The 20,762-nt window shown below is 39.7% G+C and overlaps 1 protein-coding gene and 2 pseudogenes across 7 annotated transcripts in view; 2 read left to right on the top strand and 1 right to left on the bottom strand.

The window, feature by feature from the left end:
• The window catches only part of CUL4B (cullin 4B), a 48,807-nt gene extending 28,842 nt beyond the window's left edge, over positions 1-19,965 (bottom strand). The window contains exons 1-3 of one of the 7 annotated variants that reach the window (XM_006082149.3): positions 19,807-19,965; positions 18,387-18,932; positions 16,171-16,286 (exon numbers count right to left, since the gene is read on the bottom strand). In XM_006082149.3, the coding sequence (XP_006082211.1) occupies positions 16,171-16,286; positions 18,387-18,932; positions 19,807-19,834 (690 nt within the window). In that variant the 5' untranslated portion in view covers positions 19,835-19,965. The other 6 variants (XM_014458875.2, XM_023758312.1, XM_006082148.3 and 3 more) reach the window with 6 other exon arrangements.
• Positions 1,896-3,878, top strand: LOC102440020 (annotated as a pseudogene).
• LOC106697756 lies at positions 12,142-12,464 on the top strand (annotated as a pseudogene).
• Positions 19,966-20,762: the final 797 nt, after the last annotated feature.

Genomic DNA, 20,762 nt, shown 5'->3' with positions numbered 1-20,762 from the left:
AAAAATTCATTAAAATTGACTCTAAAGGAGCATCTAAGTTCTGTTGGTTGGAGTGGAATTTTACAAATATGTAGTCATATTGCCAGTATGCAGGTCCAATAAATGAATTAGCAAATGAAAAGAAAGCTTAAAGGAAACCACTTATACCATTGGAGGAAAGGAGTCACAACTTATAGGAAACAGCAGTCCAATTAGATCGAGCAGCTAAGGAAGAATAAGGTGGCCATTTTCCATGGGGCCTTGGGTTAGGCCACAAATGTCTAAAAGGTGTCTTTATATTTATTTATGTGCCTTTCTGTTCATATTGGTCCTCTATAGACTCTCCCCCTTCCTTCTTTAAGATTCTTCTCATTGTATCAAGGTGATCCTTTTGAGTGACTCATTTTCTCAGCATTTCTCATTTTCCTCTTAGATTCTGTCTTCCTACTTCATCTTGTCCACATTTCTCACCCACTTCCAGTACTTCTCCAAGTCCTATTTCTCCATTCCCTTCATCTTCTCACACAAGGTACCATATTCTCTCACTACTCAACTAGGTCCTACTTCTTCCAATAAAGCTTTCCTTAATTGACTCAGCAACTAGTAACTCACCTGGCATACCACACTGACATCACTGAGTCAATACCACATGTATTCATGTGTATATCCTGTCCCCCAAATATCCTTAATGACAGAAAGAGACCATGTGCTCAAGTCTCTACCGATATGTTTGTTAATATTTTGGGCTTTGAACTAGGTGAATATAGTAAATACTCAAAAAAAAAAACTAATATACATCTAACTCGCAATGTGTCCTGCACATGGAAGAGGCTTTTATGGTGTAAGGAGAAAACTGGCCGGAAAACATACAATTACAATACACTGTGCTAGATGCTGTGACAGGGATAAGCATAGAGGTGAGACCCCTAATCCAGTCTTTGGGGCAGAGGCAAGTCAGGAAAGATTTTTTCAGCGGAGGTAAAGTCCAAAAAGACCCAGAGGGAAATGGATAGAGAGCTAGTGGGAAAAGTGAGAAACAGATAAGTAAGCTGGGCTTTAAATGCATACAGCCTCACCTGTGTTTAGTTGAAGGGTGGTTTAAGATGTTGCAGGAAAGAACAATAGGAATGGATACAGCTCTCGGAAGATGGTAGTGTAGGTAAACGCCTGTACTTGCCACCTCTCTCACAACCACATCAAAATTACAACTAAAATGCAGAACCACCATCATCCAGAACTGCTGGAAAGCTGGCTAAATGAAAGTGCTACAACTGGGAACAGGGAAGATGGCAGCCAACAGGACAGCAGTGAGCAAGATAGTGTGAGTGAGTACAAGAGTGAAAGGTGAGTGCGTGGGTGTGCAGGGAGTGTGTGTATTTGTGAGTGAGGGACAGTTATATTCCATAGGACGGTTGGGGACTGGCAGACCAGGCTCCCCTGGCCAGGCAGCCTCTACCACCACTGCAATCTCTCCCGGAGCGGCCGGCTCTGCCACAGAGACCGTGCCATCTTGAAGAGGAGAGCGGCTGTGATAGGAAGCCTAACTTTACCTTTACTCTGGGAGACCTCAGATACCACCCGGGACCCTGCAGCCACAACGCCCAAGGACCAGCTGCCTCAGCTGCGAACCCATGAACACTGAGACTCCAGCCTACCTGGCCACAGGCGCCTAAAAAGTTTGTCCAGGGGCAGACAAGGTGGCAGCTGAATAGACTGATGGGTCCTGTGCCTTCTAACAGAGGAGACAGAAGAAACAGCTGAATCGAATAACAACCACCCGAAATTGGGGAATTAAACACAGCTGGTGAGATAATCCATGGACGGAAAGGTCAGAGATCACCTGGAGAGAGGTGAGATTGGGGATCTGGGCTAGAGGGAGAAATGTGTGCAGCCGGGACTAGAGTCTCAGAGGGAGAATGCACTGCACCAAATCCCTGTCTCTTGAGGTCAGTGTAGCCCTTCAAATGTAGCAGTCCACAGGGCTGCTGGCAGTGGAGGACTCTAGATCAAAGCCCACAGCCATGGGATACTGCACCCAGAAAGGCAGCCTAAAGTTCTCTACCAGTTGCACAGAGCCGGGGGAAAGAAAGGGCAAGGCGGCATGGTTGCTGTCTTTTAAACTTTTTACTTGCTAAACCCAGTGCATAGGATCTTTTGATAAAAAAACACTTACCGAGACTGCAGGGGAAGGTGGTTTTTGTGGAAACTGGGGAGAATAGAGAGAAAGGAGCAGGAAGCCAGCTCTGGGACAATCCATCCCTCAATACTGAACATTTTTCTCCTCCTAGTAGCGCAGCCGCACCCAGTCTTGAGCTCAGCAGGGAAAGGAAGATTCTAAATATCCCCAGGGAGCCCTGGGGGACTGGGTTGAGGGGCCATTTGGTCCCAGAAACTAATACAGAAAAACCGCCACCTAGGGGCCATGTCAGAAATAGGCACTTGTGTAAAACAACTAAAAGCAGGCAGAAAAACAAAGTGGGCAGATTGATTCTGTCTGCTTGAAACCAAGGTCATGGCAGAGGAGCGGTGGATCACTGGAAACTTCAACACTGTGCTATCTGACAAGAAACTGAGATGTGGCAGGCAGAACAGCAGAGAGGGGTCTTAAACCAGCCCTCATGGGACATTGAAGCTCCGATGAAGCTAATGAACTTCACTACTTCACTTTTTTGTTATCTTTTACTTAAGAAACTAAAAATTTTTTTCACTTTTTTTTTTATTACTTTTATTATTTTTTTACCTTTTTTTACATTTTTATTTTTGTGAAGTAGTGTTCTACATTCTATTTTTATTTTTTTAATCATTATTTTACTCTATCTCAATTTTTCCTTTATGCTAACACTTTCTTCCTCACTTTTCCCATTTTCATCCCGATTCTCTTCTCCTGCTTTAGCTTTTCTCTATCCTTCCTTTTTACTCTGTTAAAAATTGATCTACTTTATTGGCTTTATTGACACATTACTATTAAAGTAGTCTCCGTTGAGAAACAAAAATCACATAATCATATCAATTGATGCAGAAAAAGTACTTGACAAAATCCAACACCCTTTCTTGATAAACACTCTCAGCAAAGTGGGAATAGAGGGATCATACCTGAACATAATAAAAGCCTTATATGACAAACGTACAGCCAACATATAGCTGCCGTCCCCCAACTCCTCCTTCACCAGCCTCGTGTTCTCCTACCGACCCGGTGTAGGAACCCACACCAATCCACTCTGCCTTCTCGCACCACTCTGCTGCCGCTGCTGTGCTGGCTGCAGCCTACGGACCCGGCAGTTTCCGGGGCCCTCTGTACCCCTTTCCGCGGACGGTGAACTGAACGACTACACACACGCCCAGCTCCGCCACGACCCCCTGGGCAAACCTCTGCTCTGGAGCCCTTTCTTGCAGAGGCCTCTGCATAAAAGGAAAGGCGGCCAGGTGAGGTTCTCCAAGACCAGACTATAGAACTGGAGAAGTTTGAGACCCAGAAATACCTCTCCCAGCCTGAGAGGAAGCGTCTGGCCAAGATGTTGCAGCTCAACGGGAGACAAGTCAAAACCTAGTTTCAGAATCTACGCGCTAAATGGCGAAGACTAAAGCACGAGAACCCTCAAAGCAATAAAAAAGAGGAACTGGAAAGTTTGGATGATCCCTGCAATCAGAGGCAAGACTTGCCCAGTGAACAGAATAAAGGTGCTTTGGATAGCTCTCAATGTTTGCCTTTCCCTGCCTCCCAGGAAGACCTTGAGTCAGAGGTTTCAGAGGATTCTGATCAGGAAGTGGACATTGAGGGCGATAAAGGCTATTTTAATGCTGGATGATGATCACTGACATTGGCACATTCAGAACTGGACTTGGGAATAATATTTGCAACAGGAAATCTCTATAGACAACTGGAAAACTACATGGGAAAGGAAGTCAGTTTGCTGGTATTCTGGAAAACCGAAAATATTTGGTGCACTGGCTAAGTAACAAACTCACATTGAAACCTTAAATTTTGACTTAAGAAACAATTTATATATTGATTTTAGGTTGTAAGATAAGGGGACTTTTCACTGGTTAAATTTACCCCCTTTTAAAAAAGTAATTTTTTTTCCTATTTATAAAAAGTAATTTTGAACATTTTGGTTGAATTTTTAAGTTATAACTTTAAAGATTTTAATGGGATCTTCTTGAATAACTTTTCTATAATCTGTATCTTCATCCCACTTAATGTAAAACCAAAGGGTACCCCAAATTCAGAGGTAGCCATGGAAAGGGTGCCCACATTTCAGGCAGCCTTGGAATATTTTAAAAGGAAACATTCTTTACTTTTATATTGCATTCTTACACTGCAGCTTAAATCCAAAAGCAGCTCAGAGCTCATCTCCGGAATGTGTGTGCCTTTTGTTAGAGAGAGATAGTTGATAATCTTAAATGCTTGTTTTGCACTATCACTTAGTACCTGTTTGACTAAGGTGTTAAGGATAGTACTGTCCAATTCAGGCAGAAAAACTGACTCACTGGTGACTGAAATTAAGCACAGGAACTAGAAATAGCAGGTTAATTAAATGTAAGTAGATTGTAGATATTGTGTTTTACATCAAACAGTGTTTATAATGTGTGTGTGTGTGCGTGTGTGTGTGTATATAATTGTTCACTGTAAAAAACATGGCCAAAAAAATAATAATCTCAACAAAAAAGATTTTTAAAAAGAAAAATAATAATAAAAAAAGAAAGAAAAGCAGGAATGGCAGGAACATCTAAGGTGAATTTTGAAGGTCAGGTTGGAAGAGAACACTGCTTCTCTAATTTAGCTTTGACTGCTTAACATATAGACTAGATCCAGTAATTTCCCTTCCTCAACAACTTTTCATTGAGCTCTTCAAGTACTATTACAGAGAACTTCCACAATAGGCATAAAAAATACAAAGAACTGAACAGTGCAATGTGGTGCATGGCCTACTATCATTTATGCAAAAAAGAGAAAATGAATAAAAACAAACACAGTTGTTTTCACATACATAAAAAAAATCTCTGGAAAGATACCCTCTGTCTAGTAATGTTTGTAGAGAGGGAAACTAGCTGGGCATTGGGAGATGGGGTGGAAGTGAAACTTTTCACTACATAATCTATAATACTTTGGGGGCTTTGAACCAGGCAAATATATTAAGTATTCAAAACACTTAAATACTTGCCTTATTTAATAAAACCCTTTCTATCTCCCTGCCCCACACCACACTTTTTATTTTAGCATGACATTCAAGGCTTACGTACTGTTTTAGCTCATGTCTGTTTATAATCTTCTACACACTCAAAAATCTAAATACTGCTTTCCTCACTTTTTAGCAAGGTTTGTTAGGGACAGTTATGTGTGCTAGAATAGTAGCTTCCAAAATTTTTTGAGAAGCCCCAGTAAGAAATACATTTTATGTCATGATCCACTGTACCTAAAATAAATGTATATGCCCTGGCCTGTGTGGTCAGAGCACAGGCCTGGGTTGCAGGCTCAATTCCCGGTAGGGGGAGTGCAGTAGGCAGCCAATCAATGTTTCTCTCTCCTCCCTTTTTCTCTCTCGAAAAATCAATACTAATTATTTTAAATAAATAAATAAGTAAATAAATGTATATAAAATAAAATCTTCATGAAACTACACTGAATCATTATTATGCGTTATATTCTCTGATATTTTCTATTTTATTTCTTAACAAAACTGCTAGTCACAAACTACTAATGTCATGAACATACTAGAATATAAGCACCTTAAGAGCAAGAACTAAGAGGTCACTATATGCCCATGGCTTCTGTCCAGCTTTGCACACAGGAAGCAGTCACTGACTCAACAAGGATTGAGTCTTTACTAAGTACTCTCTATCCTATTAGGTGCTGGGATAGAAGCACGCGTAAGTTAAATCACTACTTAGGAGTTTGAGATAAGTTCTATTTTATACCAGATATTTGAAATGCACTTTTAGATATGTACTATTATTTTACATTTTACTGAACACTTTGGAAATCCCTGGAAGTTTGATCTAGAATAATTATTACAAAAATAATCTCATTTCACAGGCAACTATTTGTATTAAACAGATTTTAGGTAGAGTTATACAATTCCTTTAAGTAAAACTATCTTTTCACTTAAGCTCACAATCATTACTGGTAAAAATGCTGCCTTAAATCCTTTTTTAAGGTAATTGGGTATAAAATAAAAACATTCTTCCTCCAGCCCTAACCAGTTTGGCTCAGTGGATAGAGCATCGGCCTGCGGACTGAATGGTCCCAGGTTCGATTCCAGTCATGGGCCTGTACCTTGGTTGCGGGCACATCCCCAGTAGGAGGTATGCAGGAGGCAGCTGATTGATGTTTCTCTCTCATCAATGTTTCTAACTCTCTATCCCTCTCCCTTCCTCTCTGTAAAAAATCAATAAAATATATTTTAAAAAAAACATTCTTCCTCCAAATCCTAGTCCCCCCCCCAAATCCACACATGTCATATCAAAAATGTGTTTTCTTAAAAGAATAAAAAATCACTCCAAAAAAAAAATATATATATATAGGAAGTGAAATGCAAAACTATAAAAGGTGAAATTTGATGCTTTGAGGAACATAGAATTTAAGAAACAGCAAAAGCAAAGATTACATTTGGAACAGGGAAGGAGTAGAAATGAGGGTGAGAAGATTAGAATTAAAAAAGATTACTAAAATAAGGATAAACAATACAAAGATACAAAAAATAAAGAATTAAACATAGTGCCCTGGCTGGGTGGCTCAGTTGATTGGAGCATCATCTCCTATACTAAAAGGTTGTAGGTCCAATTCCCAGTCAGGGCACATACCTAGGTTGCAGGTTCAATCCCTGGTAGGGGGCATATGGGAGGCAACCTATAGATGTTTCTTTCTCTTTCTCTCCCTTCCCCCCCTCTCCCTTTCCCTCTCTAAAGTCAATAAACATATCCTTGGGTGAAGATTAAATAAAAAAGAATTAAACATAGTAAGGGAGGAAATCTAGAAATTTTTCTGATTTAACCATGCCAGAAATAAGAAAGATAGTATGTTCCCACCAGGGTGCTGAACTCTGGTCATTGGGCTAATGGGTTGCGTGTTGTTTTTCAACCCATATGTTTAAAAAAGCAAAATACATCAAAAAACTTTTCAACAACTGATACAGAAATAAAACCTACATTAACTCTCTTTTTACATCTAATAAAAATGACTAACAATCACCCTAGCCGGTTTTACTCAGTGGATAGAGCATCAGCCTGCGGACTGAAGGGTTCCAGGCTCTATTCTGGTCAAGGGCACCTACCTCAGGTGTAGGCTCGATCCCCAGCCCCAGGTTGCACATGTATGCAACCAATCTATGTGTCTCTTCTCACATCGATATTTCTCTCTCTCTCCCCTCGCCCCCTGCCTCCCTTATACTCTAAAAATCAATGGGAAAATATCCTCAGGTGAGGAATAAAAATTTTTTTTTAAAAAGATACTCACAATATATCAAAAACTAAGAATTTGCAGAGAAGAAAATGAAACCTAAATTATTTTTCTTTTTACATATAGCAAGGAAGAGTTAATTAAGACTACGATTATCAAGGCCTAAGAATTTATAGTTGCACATTTTTTAAGGTAGCAGGGATGGTATCTTTTAAATATATTTTTTATTGATTTCAGAGAGGAAGGGAGAGGGAGAGAGAGAGAGAAACATCAATGATGAGAGAGAATCATTGACTGGCTGCCTCCTGCATGCCCCCTATTGGGGATCAAGTCCACAACCTGGGCATGTGCCCTTTCCAGAATCGAACCCAGGACCCTTCTGTCCACAGGCTGACAATCTATCCACTGAGCCAAACCAGCTAGGGCAGCAGGGATAGTATTAATAATTCAGTAAAGGGAGGAGCAATACATTCATCTATTAGTGGATACGTAGGTTGTTTCCATATTTTGGCTATTGTAAATAATGCTGCAATGAACATAGGGATACACATATATCTTTCTAAGTTGGTGTTTTATTTCCTTTAGATAAATACCCAGAAGTGAAATCACTAAGTCGTATGGCAGCTCTATTTTTTTTTTTTTTTTTTGGTTAATCTTCACCAGAGGATATGTTTTCCAACTGATTTTTAGAGAGTGGAAGGGAAAGAGAGACAGAGAGAAACATCGATGTGAGAGAGACAGATTGATTGGTTGCCTTCCACACGTGCCCCAACCAGACCAGCGATCGAATTTGCAACCCAGGTACGTGCCCTTGACCAGAATTGAACCTGCAACCTTTCCGTGCGAGGGCCAACACTCTAATCACTGAGACACACTAGCCAGGGCTGGCAGTTCTATTTTTCAGGAACCTTCATACTTTTTTTCCATAGTGGATACACCAATTTATGTTCTCCCCAACAGTGCAGGAGAGTACCCTTTGCTCCACATCATCACTAACACTTATTTGTTGTCTTTTTTATAATAGCCATTCTGACAAGTATGAGATGGTATCTCATTGTGGTTTTGATTTGCATTTCCCTAATGCAGTGATTTTCAACCTTTTTCATCTCATGGCACACATAAACTAGTTACTAAAATTCTGTAGCACACCAAAATATATATTATAAAATTTTGAAAATTGCTGCCCTACCCTAACCGGTTTGGCTCAGTGGATAGAGCGTTGGCCTGAGGACTAAAGGGTCCCAGGTTCGATTCCGGCCAAGGGCACATGCCCCGGCTGCTGGTTCAATCTCCCTAGAAGGGGGCGTGCAGGAGGCAGCCAATCAATGATTCTCTCTCATCACTGATGTTTCTCTCTCTCTCTCTCTCTCCCTTCCTCTCTGAAATTAATAAAAAAAATATATATATTAAAAAAATGGGAGCTTGTTCAAAAAATTTGCTGCCCTAATGATTAGTGATGTTAAGCATCTTTTCATGTGTCTGTTGGTCATCTGTATGTCTCCTTTGGAAACAACCTAGGTGTTCGTCAATAGATGAATGGATAAAGAAGATGTGGTACACACACACAGGAAAATTACTCAACCATAAAAAAGAATGAAAACTTGCCATTTGTGACAAAATGAATGGACCTAGAGGGTATGATGCTAAGTGAAATAAGTCAGAGAAAGACAAATACTGTATGATTTCACTTATATGTAGAATCTAAAAACAAACTGATATGTAGAACTGATAGTTGACAGAGGGAAGGGGGCTTATAAGATGGGTGAAAAAAGTGAAGAGGGCTAAGAGATACAAACTTCCAGTTATAAAATAAACAGGTCATGGGGATGCAATGTACAGCATAGGGAATATAGTTAATAATATTGTAATAACTCTGTATGGTGATAGATGGTAACTAGACTTATTGTGGTGATCACTTTATAAGGTATACAAATGTCCAATCTCTATGTTGTACTCCTAAAACTAATATATCAACTATACTTTAATAAAAGAGGAGCACTACATAACATGATAGACTAAGCTTAAAAACACCAACAGTGACAAGTTAAACGTACATAAAATACAATATAGAACATATCCATCTCTGCTAAGAATCTAACTGCTCTCCTATAACCATTGGCTGGTTAATTAAACAACCAGATTTTATAATGGATAATAACCTATATGCTGAAATGGAAAAACTATTTGCTTCCAGTCTTGTGGTCATTTACTCAATAAATGAATCATTAATAGAAAGGTTCATTATTTAAGAGTTATTTCACAAAAAGCTAACCAAACAAGAGTTCCCGTTATTAATATAGACAAAGTTATTTTCATCAGAATTAAAGTATGGACTAGGCTTGCCTCTAAAGATAATAGCTAGCAATTTATATTAAGAATAAATGTTGCCCTAGGTGGTTTGGCTCACTGGATAGAGCATCAGCCTGTGGACCAAAGGGTCCTGGGTTCGATTCTGGCCAAGGACACGAACCTTGATTACAGGCTCCTCCCTGGCCCGGGCCCCGGTCGGGGCTCCTGCAGGAGGCAACCAATCGATGTGTTTCTCTCACATCGATGTTTCTCTCTGTTTTACCCTCTCTTCCACTCTCCCTAAAAATCAATGGAAAAATCTCTTCGGGTGATGATTAACCAAATAAATAAATAAATAAATAAAAGTTACACTTGCATACATAAAAAACTGAAAAAATACAGATGTAACCAGCTCCGAGAATGGTAGATAATTTAAAAACACTACACAGCTATTCATACAAAGGCTGAAAATATGAGGAAAATAACCCCATTATCTAAAATATTACTTAGTAAAAATAAAATCACATACCAATACCAAAATTCCAATTATTAAGCTACCACATGTAAAAACAAGATACATTCTTGAGAAAGTGCAGAGGGACACTGTTCCTAGAGATCTCCTCTCTTTTTCTATTATTTTCCAATTTGGCTAATGGTATCTACTGATACATATTTAGAATATAATCTATCTATTCAGACAGCTGTTCTGGCTCAGTGTGGATTTAGAATTTGAAAACATGTGGTTTTAGAGTTGTATAATAAAATGTAATATAAGACAGGTATCTTTTTTAAAGACTCAAATATTTACATTATTATTATCATCATCACCATCCATGACACCAGAATATATAGCAGGCACCATAGTAAGTACTTTCTCACAGTATTTTATTTATAATTAAACAACCTTGCCATATAGGTTGTGTTAGTTTTCCCCATTTTTTAAATGAGGAAACCAAGGCTTAGAGAAGTAACTTGCCTAAAGTTATCATGAATGGTTGATCTCTAATCTAAAGCAGGCTGATCAACTAAAAAGAAGTGCATTTAACCGTACTCCTATCTGTAGTCAATTAAAAACCAACTAACAAAAAAAAATCCAAACCAAAACAACATTAACCATTGCCTCACTCTTACGGGGTTCCAGGTTGTCAAGGAAAGATTATTATTATACTCAGGTAATAATGTCATTTAAAAACAACTTTTAAAAAGATAACAAAAATAAAAATAACTTTTATCCCTAGCCAGTTTTACTCAGTGGATAGAGCACTGCCCTGCAGACCAAAGGGTCCTGGGTTCGACTCCAGTCAAGGGCAAGTACCTGGGTTCCAGGCTAGATCCCAGACCCTGGTCTGTGCGCATGTGGGAGGCAAACAATTGGTGTGAGAGAAACACATCAATATTTCTCTGTCTTGCCCTCTCTCTTCTACTCTCTCTGAAAATCAATGGAAAAATATCCTCGGGTGAGGATTACAAAAATAAAATAAAATAAAATAAAAATAAAAATTACTTTTAGACTGGGCTGGCGTTGTTCAGTGGTTGAGCATCAACCTATGAACCAGAAGGTCGAGGTTCAATTCAGGGTCAGGACACATGCCTGGGTTGTGGGGCTCGATTCCCAGTGTGGGGTTTGCAGGAGGCAGCCGATCAATGATTCTCATCATTCATGTTTCTCTCTCTCTCCCTCTCTGAAATAAATAAGTACATATATATATATTAAATGTTATATATATATATATATATATATATATATATTAAAATCACTTCTAAAAGACTACCTCTGCATACTACCTCTGCATACTGCAAATGCACTCAGAAAAGCATGTTCTTTTCCAGAAATTAAAAAAATTAGGAGCAGTACATGCAATCCACATTAGGGACTTTCATGCTTAAGCTTTATTTTTTTTTTTTTTTAAATATATTTTATTGATCTTCCACAGAGAGAAAGGGAGAGGGATAGAGAGTTAGAAACATCGATGAGAGAGAAACATCGACCAGCCGCCTCCTGCACATCTCCCACTGGGGATGTGCCCGCAACCAACGCACATGCCCTTGACCGGAATCGAACCCGGGACCCTTCAGTCCGCAGGCTGACGCTCTATCCACTGAGCCAAACCGGTTTCGGCCATGCTTAAGCTTTAAAGCAAAATGATTTTACAAACAGAAAAAAGTTCTGCATAGATATATGTCATATAAATGGTGACATCAGGAATAGAGAGAGGGTCGGATGGATAATGAAAGGTTTGGAGAACTTCTGTTTGGTACACTATATACTTCTATATTGTTTCAATTTTAAATTACATTTCAACCAGTCAAAATCAAACAACCACCTGAAATCCAGATGGTATGAAATAATTTTACTTCCTTTATCCTTTTTTGAACTTGAACATCTCAAAATAATCTTTCTGAGAATCCAAAGAAGCATTTATAAAATTATGATAAAAAACAAAAGATCTTTCCCTGCCAATAGAGCTCTCGCAAACATGGTGAACGTTCCTAAAACCCGCCGAACTTTCTGTAAGAAGTGTGGCAAGCACCAACCCCACCAAGTAACACAGTACGATAAGGGCAAGGATTCTCTGTATGCGCAGAGGAAAGCAGCGTTATGACAGGGAGCAGAGTGACTATCGTGGGCAAACTAAGCCGATTTTCGGAAAAAAAGGCTAAAACTATAAAGAAGATTGTGCTGAAGCTTGAATGCATTGAGCCTAACTGCAGATCTAAGAGAATGCTGGCTGTTAAGAGATGCAAGCATTGTGAACTGGGAGGAGATAAGAAGAGAAAGGGTCAAGTGATCCAGTTCTAAGCTTCATATTTTGTTTTATTATACGACAATAAAATCTTGATATGTTCAAAACAACAACAAAAGAGCCCTAGCAGGTTTGGCTCAGTGGATAGAGTGTCGGCCTGCAGACTAAAGGGCCCTGGGTTTGATACCAGTCAAGGGTACATGCCTGGGTTGTGGGCTTGATCCCCAGTAGGGGGCGTTCAGGAGGCAGCTGATCAATGATTTTCTCTCATCATTGATGTTTCTCTCTCTCTTCCTCTCTGAAATCAATTAAAAAATATTTTTTTTAAAAAAAAAGAGCTAGACACAACTGCTTTTGAATTTAGTATAGCAGCTATAGTAAATTACTATGAAAAAAGCAAATAGTGAAAAGTTATAATACTGCCCTAGCTGGTTTGGCTCAGTAGTTAAGAGCTTTGGTCTGCAGACTGAAGGGTCCCAGGGTGTGATACCCAGTCGGGGGCATGCAGGAAGCAGCTGATCAATGATTCTCTCCCCTCATTTATGTTTCTCTCTCTCTCCCCTTCTCCCTTCCTCTCTGAAATCAATAAAAATATATTTAATTAAAAATTATAACACTGACTTTAGGTAGAACAATGCAATTGAACAATAGCAGGTAATAATTCTGAAGTATAAGAAACAAAAAACATAAAAATATAAGCTATGTGCTCTTAAAACACAAATGGATTTAACAGAATCAATGTATCAGAAAAAATATTTTTGAACCCAAAAGCTCTAGAAAAATATTCAAGGTAAATTAACAACCAAAATCAATGTCATAAATATGAACTAAAGAAAGTACATCGTAAGTGCCCATCAGATGAGTGGATTAAAAAACTGTGGTACATCTACACAATGGAATAGTACACTGTGGTAAAAAAGAAGGAATTCTTGCCATTTGCAACAGCATGGATGGAACTGGAGAGCATTATGCTAAGTGAAATAAGCCAGTCAGAGAAAGATAAATACAACATGATCTCACTCATTTGTGGAATATAGAGAACAACACAGACTGATGAACAGGGACAGATCCAAAGACAGAGAAACAGCAATCAGACTATCAATCCCCAGAGGGAAAGTAGGGGAGGGTGGGGGTAAGGGGAAGAGATCAACTAAAGGACTTGTATGCATGCATATAAGCCAAACCAATGGACACGGACAACGGGGATGAGAACATGAGTGGAGGGGAGGAAGGTTGGGGGTTAATGGGGGGATGAGAACACATTTGAAATACCTTAACCAATGAAGAAATTAAAGATAAAAAAAAACACATCATAGAAATTAAAGATGCTGTACACAGTGTATCCAAATAAACACCCTATATATGCACAAATGAAAAAAATCACCTTTGATGACAGAGTCTTTTCTCCTAAAGTAAAAATATTTGCTTTAAACACTGCACTATTTAAAGGGCTATGGTGTATTAGTGAGGCAGCATGGTAGGGAAAGTGCACTGAAGTAGAAATAGAAACTTGGGCATCTTCGTTTGAGTCCCCTGCTGTATCAATATATGACTCTGGGCACATTATTTAACTTCCCTGAGACTCAGTTTCCTCATTAGTAGAATAGGGATAATAATTACTACCCTATCTACTTCACAAAGGGTTTCTATAATGCTTAAATGAGGTAAGAGATGAACTTTTATAGGCTGCCATGTGCACTCTACGAAGATATTAGACCACATGATCTCTTAAGGCCTTTCTAACTCTTAATTCTGTAATTTTACTTTTATTGTTGTACAAATGAGGAGCCATGTAAGGAATCTACCAACATAGCCAAATGAGGTGGGTTTATCCTGAAGCAATAGCTGAGGTACTACTACTACCTGACACATAGCATTATAATACTTAAGGTATCAGCACTGTAATGCTTATGGTATTACATAGCATTATTACCATGTGTTGGGCACTGTTCTTATTGTTTTGCATGCATTGACTCATTTAATTTTCACAGCAACAGAAAATGGTGATCTCACCACTGACAAATCACAAGTGAAAAGGCCACACTGCCTTATGAAATGTTTGACTTATATTTCTATATATCATAGTGCTTCAAGGTATTTTTCACATTTTATTTGATTCTTATAAGCAACCCATGAGTTAAATAGGACAGGTATTTTTCCCCCTATGTTACAGAGGAGGAAACCAAAGCCGGGTTCCTTGCCCAAGATCAAAAGGGTAATTGCAATCAAAACTAGATCCTAATCTAGGATTTTTCAATCACCATACTACCTCTGCAACTAAAATGTACAGATGAGCCCTGGCTGATGTGGCTCAATTGGTTGAGTGTCTTCTCATGTACCAAGAGGTAACAGGTTTGATATCCCCTCAGGGCACATGCCCAGGTTGCAGACTTGAATCCCAGCAGGGGCATGCAGGAGGCAGCCAATCCATGTTTTTCTCTCTCCCTCTCTCTCTAAAATCAATAAAAACATTTAAATAAATAGATAAAATGAACATATATGAAACTATGAATTATGATCAACCCAACATAATTTCTTACAAGCTACTCATTAATGTAAAAACTCTAACTACTAAACTCTGAAATATTTGAAGACAAAATTGTTGCTATAATGCGAAATAACTTCTTGAATTGGTTGTCAAAAATATAGTATGGCAGCCCAGCTGGCATAGCTCAGTGGTTGAGAGTGGTTGAAGGAGGAGGTCATGGTTTGATTCCCAGTCAGGGCAGTAGCCTGGGATGCAAGCTCAATCCCCAGTGCGGGGTGTGCAGGAGGCAGCCGATCAATGATTCTCATCATTGATGTTTCTCTCTCCCTTCCTCTCTGAAATCAATAAAAATGTATTTTAAAAAAATACAGTAGGGCATCCCTGGCCAACGTGGCTCAATTGGTTGGAACATCATCCGGTACACCAAAAAGGTGGCAGGTTTGATTCCTGATCAGGGCACATACCCAGGTTGCAGGTTCTATCCCTGGTCGGGACGCATTCGGGAGGCAACTGATCTATGTTTCTCTCTCCCTTCCTTTCCATAAAATCAATTTTAAAAATTCAGTAGGGCAAAATAAGTTGGTAGCAAGAAGTCTAAATTATTAATTGTTCTTAAGAGTATATTTAAATTAAACACTTCAAGTACAGACCCATTGCTAAGCATGAAAAACAAACCTGGACCTCATGCCAAGTTGCTGGGCTACAACCTGCAGCTCATTTTTTTGGGTAAGGTGTGTCCCAGAAGGTAAGAAGAACATAAAAAGAAAAGAAATGTCAAAAGGCTAACAGGAAGGAAGTAGACAAAAGTATATGGAGAATATCTGCATTTTTTTGAGGCCTTTCCCATAGGTGAGTAACACAACTTAGCAAGTACAACAGAAGGACATGTCACCAGAAATCATCTTTGGGATTCAGGTATAGGTAAAACTCTATTATATGAAAGTACTCCTAATTGTAAATCCTAATCAGAAGGAGACAAGCCCAATTTATACCAATATGATTGTACCCATAGCTTATTAAAGTGTGCATAAATTAATAAGAAATTGTAATTTAAGGGGAACCAAAAGGCTACATAAGGACCCATATTAGGGAGAACACTTCGTAAAGTATATGATTGTCTAACCACTATGCTATACAGATGAAACTAATACAGAATAATATTAAATGTAAACTAAAATTGGAAAAATTTCTAAATGTAAAACCATAAAGTAAAAGTCATATACATACATCTCGGTTTACACTGACCAAAGCTGGTTATCCACATTAATACATACCTGATAGAGTTCTTCTAAATTGTACTTAATCGAAGTACTATTCTGGATAGCTTCTACTGCTTCTTTCAGTTTCTGCCATGTTTCATCTGTGTAGTTTTCTGGTAATTTAGGCTTATCTAGATAATATATAAAAAGTTGGTATCAGAATAATATGTAGGATAGAGTAACACAACTTATCAGAGCAACAGAAGGATCCATAAAATACAATAATATTACTACTTTTTAAGGGTAAATTGTGATCTTTATAATTATTACACCTGAATATTAAAGTAACCGCTGTATTTAGGCTTAGTATAAAGAATAAAGTTTGAAATGGGAGAATACTATTTAAGTCATTTTGAGTCACCTATTAAAACTGAAAGTGAGGTTTCTTTCTACTGTATTGTTTCAAAAAATAAAAATTCAAGAATGACAAATAAAAAAAGCAATCCTGATCTTATTCCATCATGTGTAAAACCTCAGTCAGTCAACATGAATTTTATACCTGAGTTTTAAAATACTGAGAACCTATTATGTACAAGGTACTTTATAAACATCTTAATTTTTCTAATAATGCTTTGAGCAAGGTATCTTTTTCCCTATTTTGCAACTGAGAAAACTGAGGCTGGAAGATTTATTTAGTAAGGTTTGCCCAAGGTCACTATAGTCAGTCAGTGGCAAAATTGGGATTCTAATCCAAGTCTGTTTGGCCCCCACATTTATGCAGGGTCTACATAAATGGAGACAACCATTTTTAATTCAGGTTTGAATTTAAACTACATTTATGAGCACAGTGAGATTTTTAAAAATCAAAACACCCCAATGACTTCAGAACTATGTAGTATTTTCAGAAAGGAAAGGAACATATTAATCCAGTCTTTAAATTTCCTTTATTAGCAACGAGTATTTTTTTAAATTAAAACATATAAATGCCTTAATAATGTGTTTTCTATTTAAGAGGGAGAGAAAAAATCCAAACAAAATCTCTGAAACCAGTATACAAATGCATTAGGATCATAGCTCATCCCTTAAAAAACCCTTGGCTATTAAATCAATGTATTTTAAGTGAAACAGTGAACACATTAGTCAACTGTAATTTATATCTACTTCAGAAAAGTCTACTATTAAATTAAGAAGATTACAACACTCTTGAGAGCCTGAGAATGGAAGAGGAGTGACAGAAAAGAAAAGGTTAAAAATAAACAACACTATAACCCTCTACTTGAGACAAAATAGAGCATAGTCCTGATTTCCAAATTAATGTTGAAAACACAAGCATGGGAAATCTATTTTCCCAATATTGATATTTAGTCACAAGGCACTAATCTGGTAATTACTTTAGTTCATTCATTTACTTCTCCATTTAACAGTTTAGCATCTATTACCTGCCAGTTAAGAGTGTTGAAAAAGTCAGAAAAATAGAAACACAGACCACAGATGCAAACTAATTCAGCTCAATTGACATTTTTTAAATCACTAATTTTCTTGTATCAATGTATTCATAATACTCTCAATCACATATATCAAACAGAAAAACGAACAAATGTTCTGAAAAGCTGCAGGTCAGTACTTTAAAACCCATTTTAATGATAAAATATAGGTATAGTAATTTTTCCTATCTTTAGACTAGTGGTAAAGAGAGTTACTACTTCTGTGTATATACAGCATTTTTCACTTCCAAACCCTACCTTTGGAAAGAAATGCAGAGATCATAAATATTTTTCTCCAAATATTGCTTCCACAGTGAGTTTCAAGAATATAGTATTCAACATTATGAATCTAACTATAAATCTTTGAGCATGAAATGATCATCATTGCTACCTGCATTTCTAGAAACTGGAGAATGTGGCCTACTGGAGCACAAAAATAAAAATCCTAGCAGTGCCAAGACTATGTACCTGAAATAAAGAAAGCTCTTTAGAATATAAATCTCTCACCTGTAAAATCCGGATCACTCATACCGAATGTCAATATTATAAGGAATAACAGATTAGCTACAATAAGCTGAGATAGATCTCAAAATCCTGCACAGAAACACCCAGTGTATGCTTCAGCACCAGGATACCAACCACCCCCGGAAAATGAACCCTCCACCCAAAAAAGGACCTCCCTCCACTTCATTGATTATGCATAAAACATTAGGCCACCTCTATTCAGTTTAATATATTAACATAAATAGGCACGTGACCGCTCAAGTGTCAAATTCTTAGGTGATTATGGATTTTAGCCTTGGTTACCTTTAAAGTTCTTGATCACTAACTTCTTAGCAGAGCCAGGCTTGCTGTTAGCAAAGCTAGAGGTGGTGGTAGAAGATTTAGCCAGGCCGTTAGCGTGATGCCCTGAAGCCACAGAAGAGATTAATATACTCTTATTTTTAACTTGCTGCTGCTGAGATGTTGCAGCAGTTGGTGAAGATGAGGAGGAGGAGGAGGAAGATTCCTCAGCCATCTTCGCATCAAATCCTACAAACTCCAGGGTGTCTTCAAACCGCAGCTTCTTCTGTATCGGTACGTGGCTGGAAGCAGCTAACGAAACCCCCACGCAGAAAGACGAGGTTGAAGGGGATGCCGAATCCCTAGGTGGTAAAGGAGGAGTAGAAGAGGAGGGAGAGGTGGAATCAAAGTCGTCTCTCTCGTTACTACTGTTACTGCCGCTGCTGCTGCTGCTGCTATTTAACTTTCTCTTCTTGGCAGAGGTGGGCGGAGTGGTGCTGGTATTACCATCAGTGGCAGATCTGACCTCCTGAGCAGCAGCAGCAGCTGAGGGATTAGGGGAAGAAAAACCTGTTGGAAACATGAAAATAGCGCGGTCAACAGGCAGAGGAGCATCAAAAACCTACGTTTATGTGCCTGCGTGCGTGTCGGAGAGAAGGTGGCAATGCTAGAGGGGGAAGGGAAGAAAGAAGAGAGGAGAAACACAGAGGACAAGAAGGAAAGTGAAGGGGGGGTTACACCGGGGGAATGGGAGGGTTTGGGAAGGCGGATAGGCTGACACCAGGAGCGAACAGAACAAGGGGGGAGAGCGAATGAGAAGGCAGACAGGTAAACGGCCAAACCGTCCGCCTTTCCTGCTTTTCGGTCTCTCTCTCCCCCCCCTTGCTGCAGGAGCGACTCAGTGAGTCTGTGAGGCGGCAGCTCCTCCCCCCTTCTCTCCCTCTAGGAGGGAGGGGAGCTGCCCGGGTTGGGGGGAGGGGGAGCGAGCTGGGGCTTGTTATTGTCGAGAGCACGAGAGGCTAAAGATGGCGCTACTTCCGGTCACGCGGCAGAGAGCGGGGCGGTGTCAGAACCGGAGAGTCGGAGCGGGGTGGAGAGAAGCACTGCGGTCTCCAGGGGGGCGGAGGAGCTGGCAGGCGGCGGGAAAGCAGCGACCGAGGTGCTCTAGACGCTCGGACTCTAGGGCTCTCGCTCGCTCTCTCCCCTCGCTCGCTCCCCTAACTCTCCCGCCCGCCGCACTCTCCCGCCCCGCTTCACTCTCCCGCTCCCCCTTCTCACTCTCCCGGGCCCCCTTTCACTCTCCTGCCCCCCTCTCACTCTCTTGCTCCCTCTTCTCATTCCCTCTCACCCCGAGCCAGGCAGCGCTCTCCTCACCCTGCTCCCGGACAACTCCCAACGGCTCCTTAACGGTCCCGCGGGAAGCTCCGTGCCGCAGCGCTCTTACCGGAAGTGACTGAAGAGATACTTTTCATAGCTCCAGATTCTGAAGCCCCCAGGTCCGCAGGACTTGGGGGGTGTGGGGGAGGGGGAAAGGGGTGAGAGCTTTGGACCCGGCGGAGGGGGCGGGCCTTGGGACACCTTCGGAGCTACTGATTGGAGCTTTGTGAGCGCAAGGCCGGCGCGGGGCGGGGGGAGTAAGGTGGTGGGAGACGGGATCCGGACGGATCCCGAAAGGGAGGGAAGGTGGTGACTGTGAGGGGCGGGGTGAGCTGGATGGGAAAATAGGGGAGGAGGGAAAGAGGGATGGAGAAAGGGAGGAAGTAAGGAGTGAGGGAAGGGAGAATGGAAACTTTGAAAGAGATAAAGGAATAAGGAGGAGTTGCAAGGCACGGGAAGGAGTAAGCCTAAGTGGATAAAAACATGCCACTATGTCTGCTGCTAGGGAGGAATGTCAGGACAGGAATGAGAAAACAGTTTAGATAACAAGAAAAGGAGTTTTTGATTTGGTTGAGCTGTGAATTGTTTCGCTTATGTCAAGGACACTAATGAGCCAATACTGAATAGGGCCTGAGTTTTTATATCTTTCTCAGTTATGTCGCTGCGAATCTTTTTCCCTCCCTACCAAGAACATTTTATAAGATGGCAAGCCAAAGTTAAAGGTGCATTCTAAAGCTGAAAAACAGGAAGGTAACTAACATCACCCCCCACACACACATACATACACACCACAATTCCCAGGACCAACCCGACCCCATCAGTCATTAACCCGAGAGTGTAAAGACTAAACAAAGTCACTTAATTTTACTAAATCTCAGCTCATATACGTTGTCTAAAAGAAGAAATTTTAGAATATTTGTTAAAAATATTAAAACAATGTTTTCTATCATTGTATTCTACGACCCAAAGTTTTGATTACTCATAAGAACAAACCTCTAAATTTTGTTAAATTATAAACCTTGT

The sequence above is a fragment of the Myotis lucifugus genome, unplaced genomic scaffold (genome assembly GCF_000147115.1).
Source record: "Myotis lucifugus unplaced genomic scaffold, Myoluc2.0 scaffold_2, whole genome shotgun sequence".
Taxonomy (NCBI): domain Eukaryota; kingdom Metazoa; phylum Chordata; class Mammalia; order Chiroptera; family Vespertilionidae; genus Myotis; species Myotis lucifugus.
This window is presented reverse-complemented; position numbering and strand designations above follow the sequence as displayed.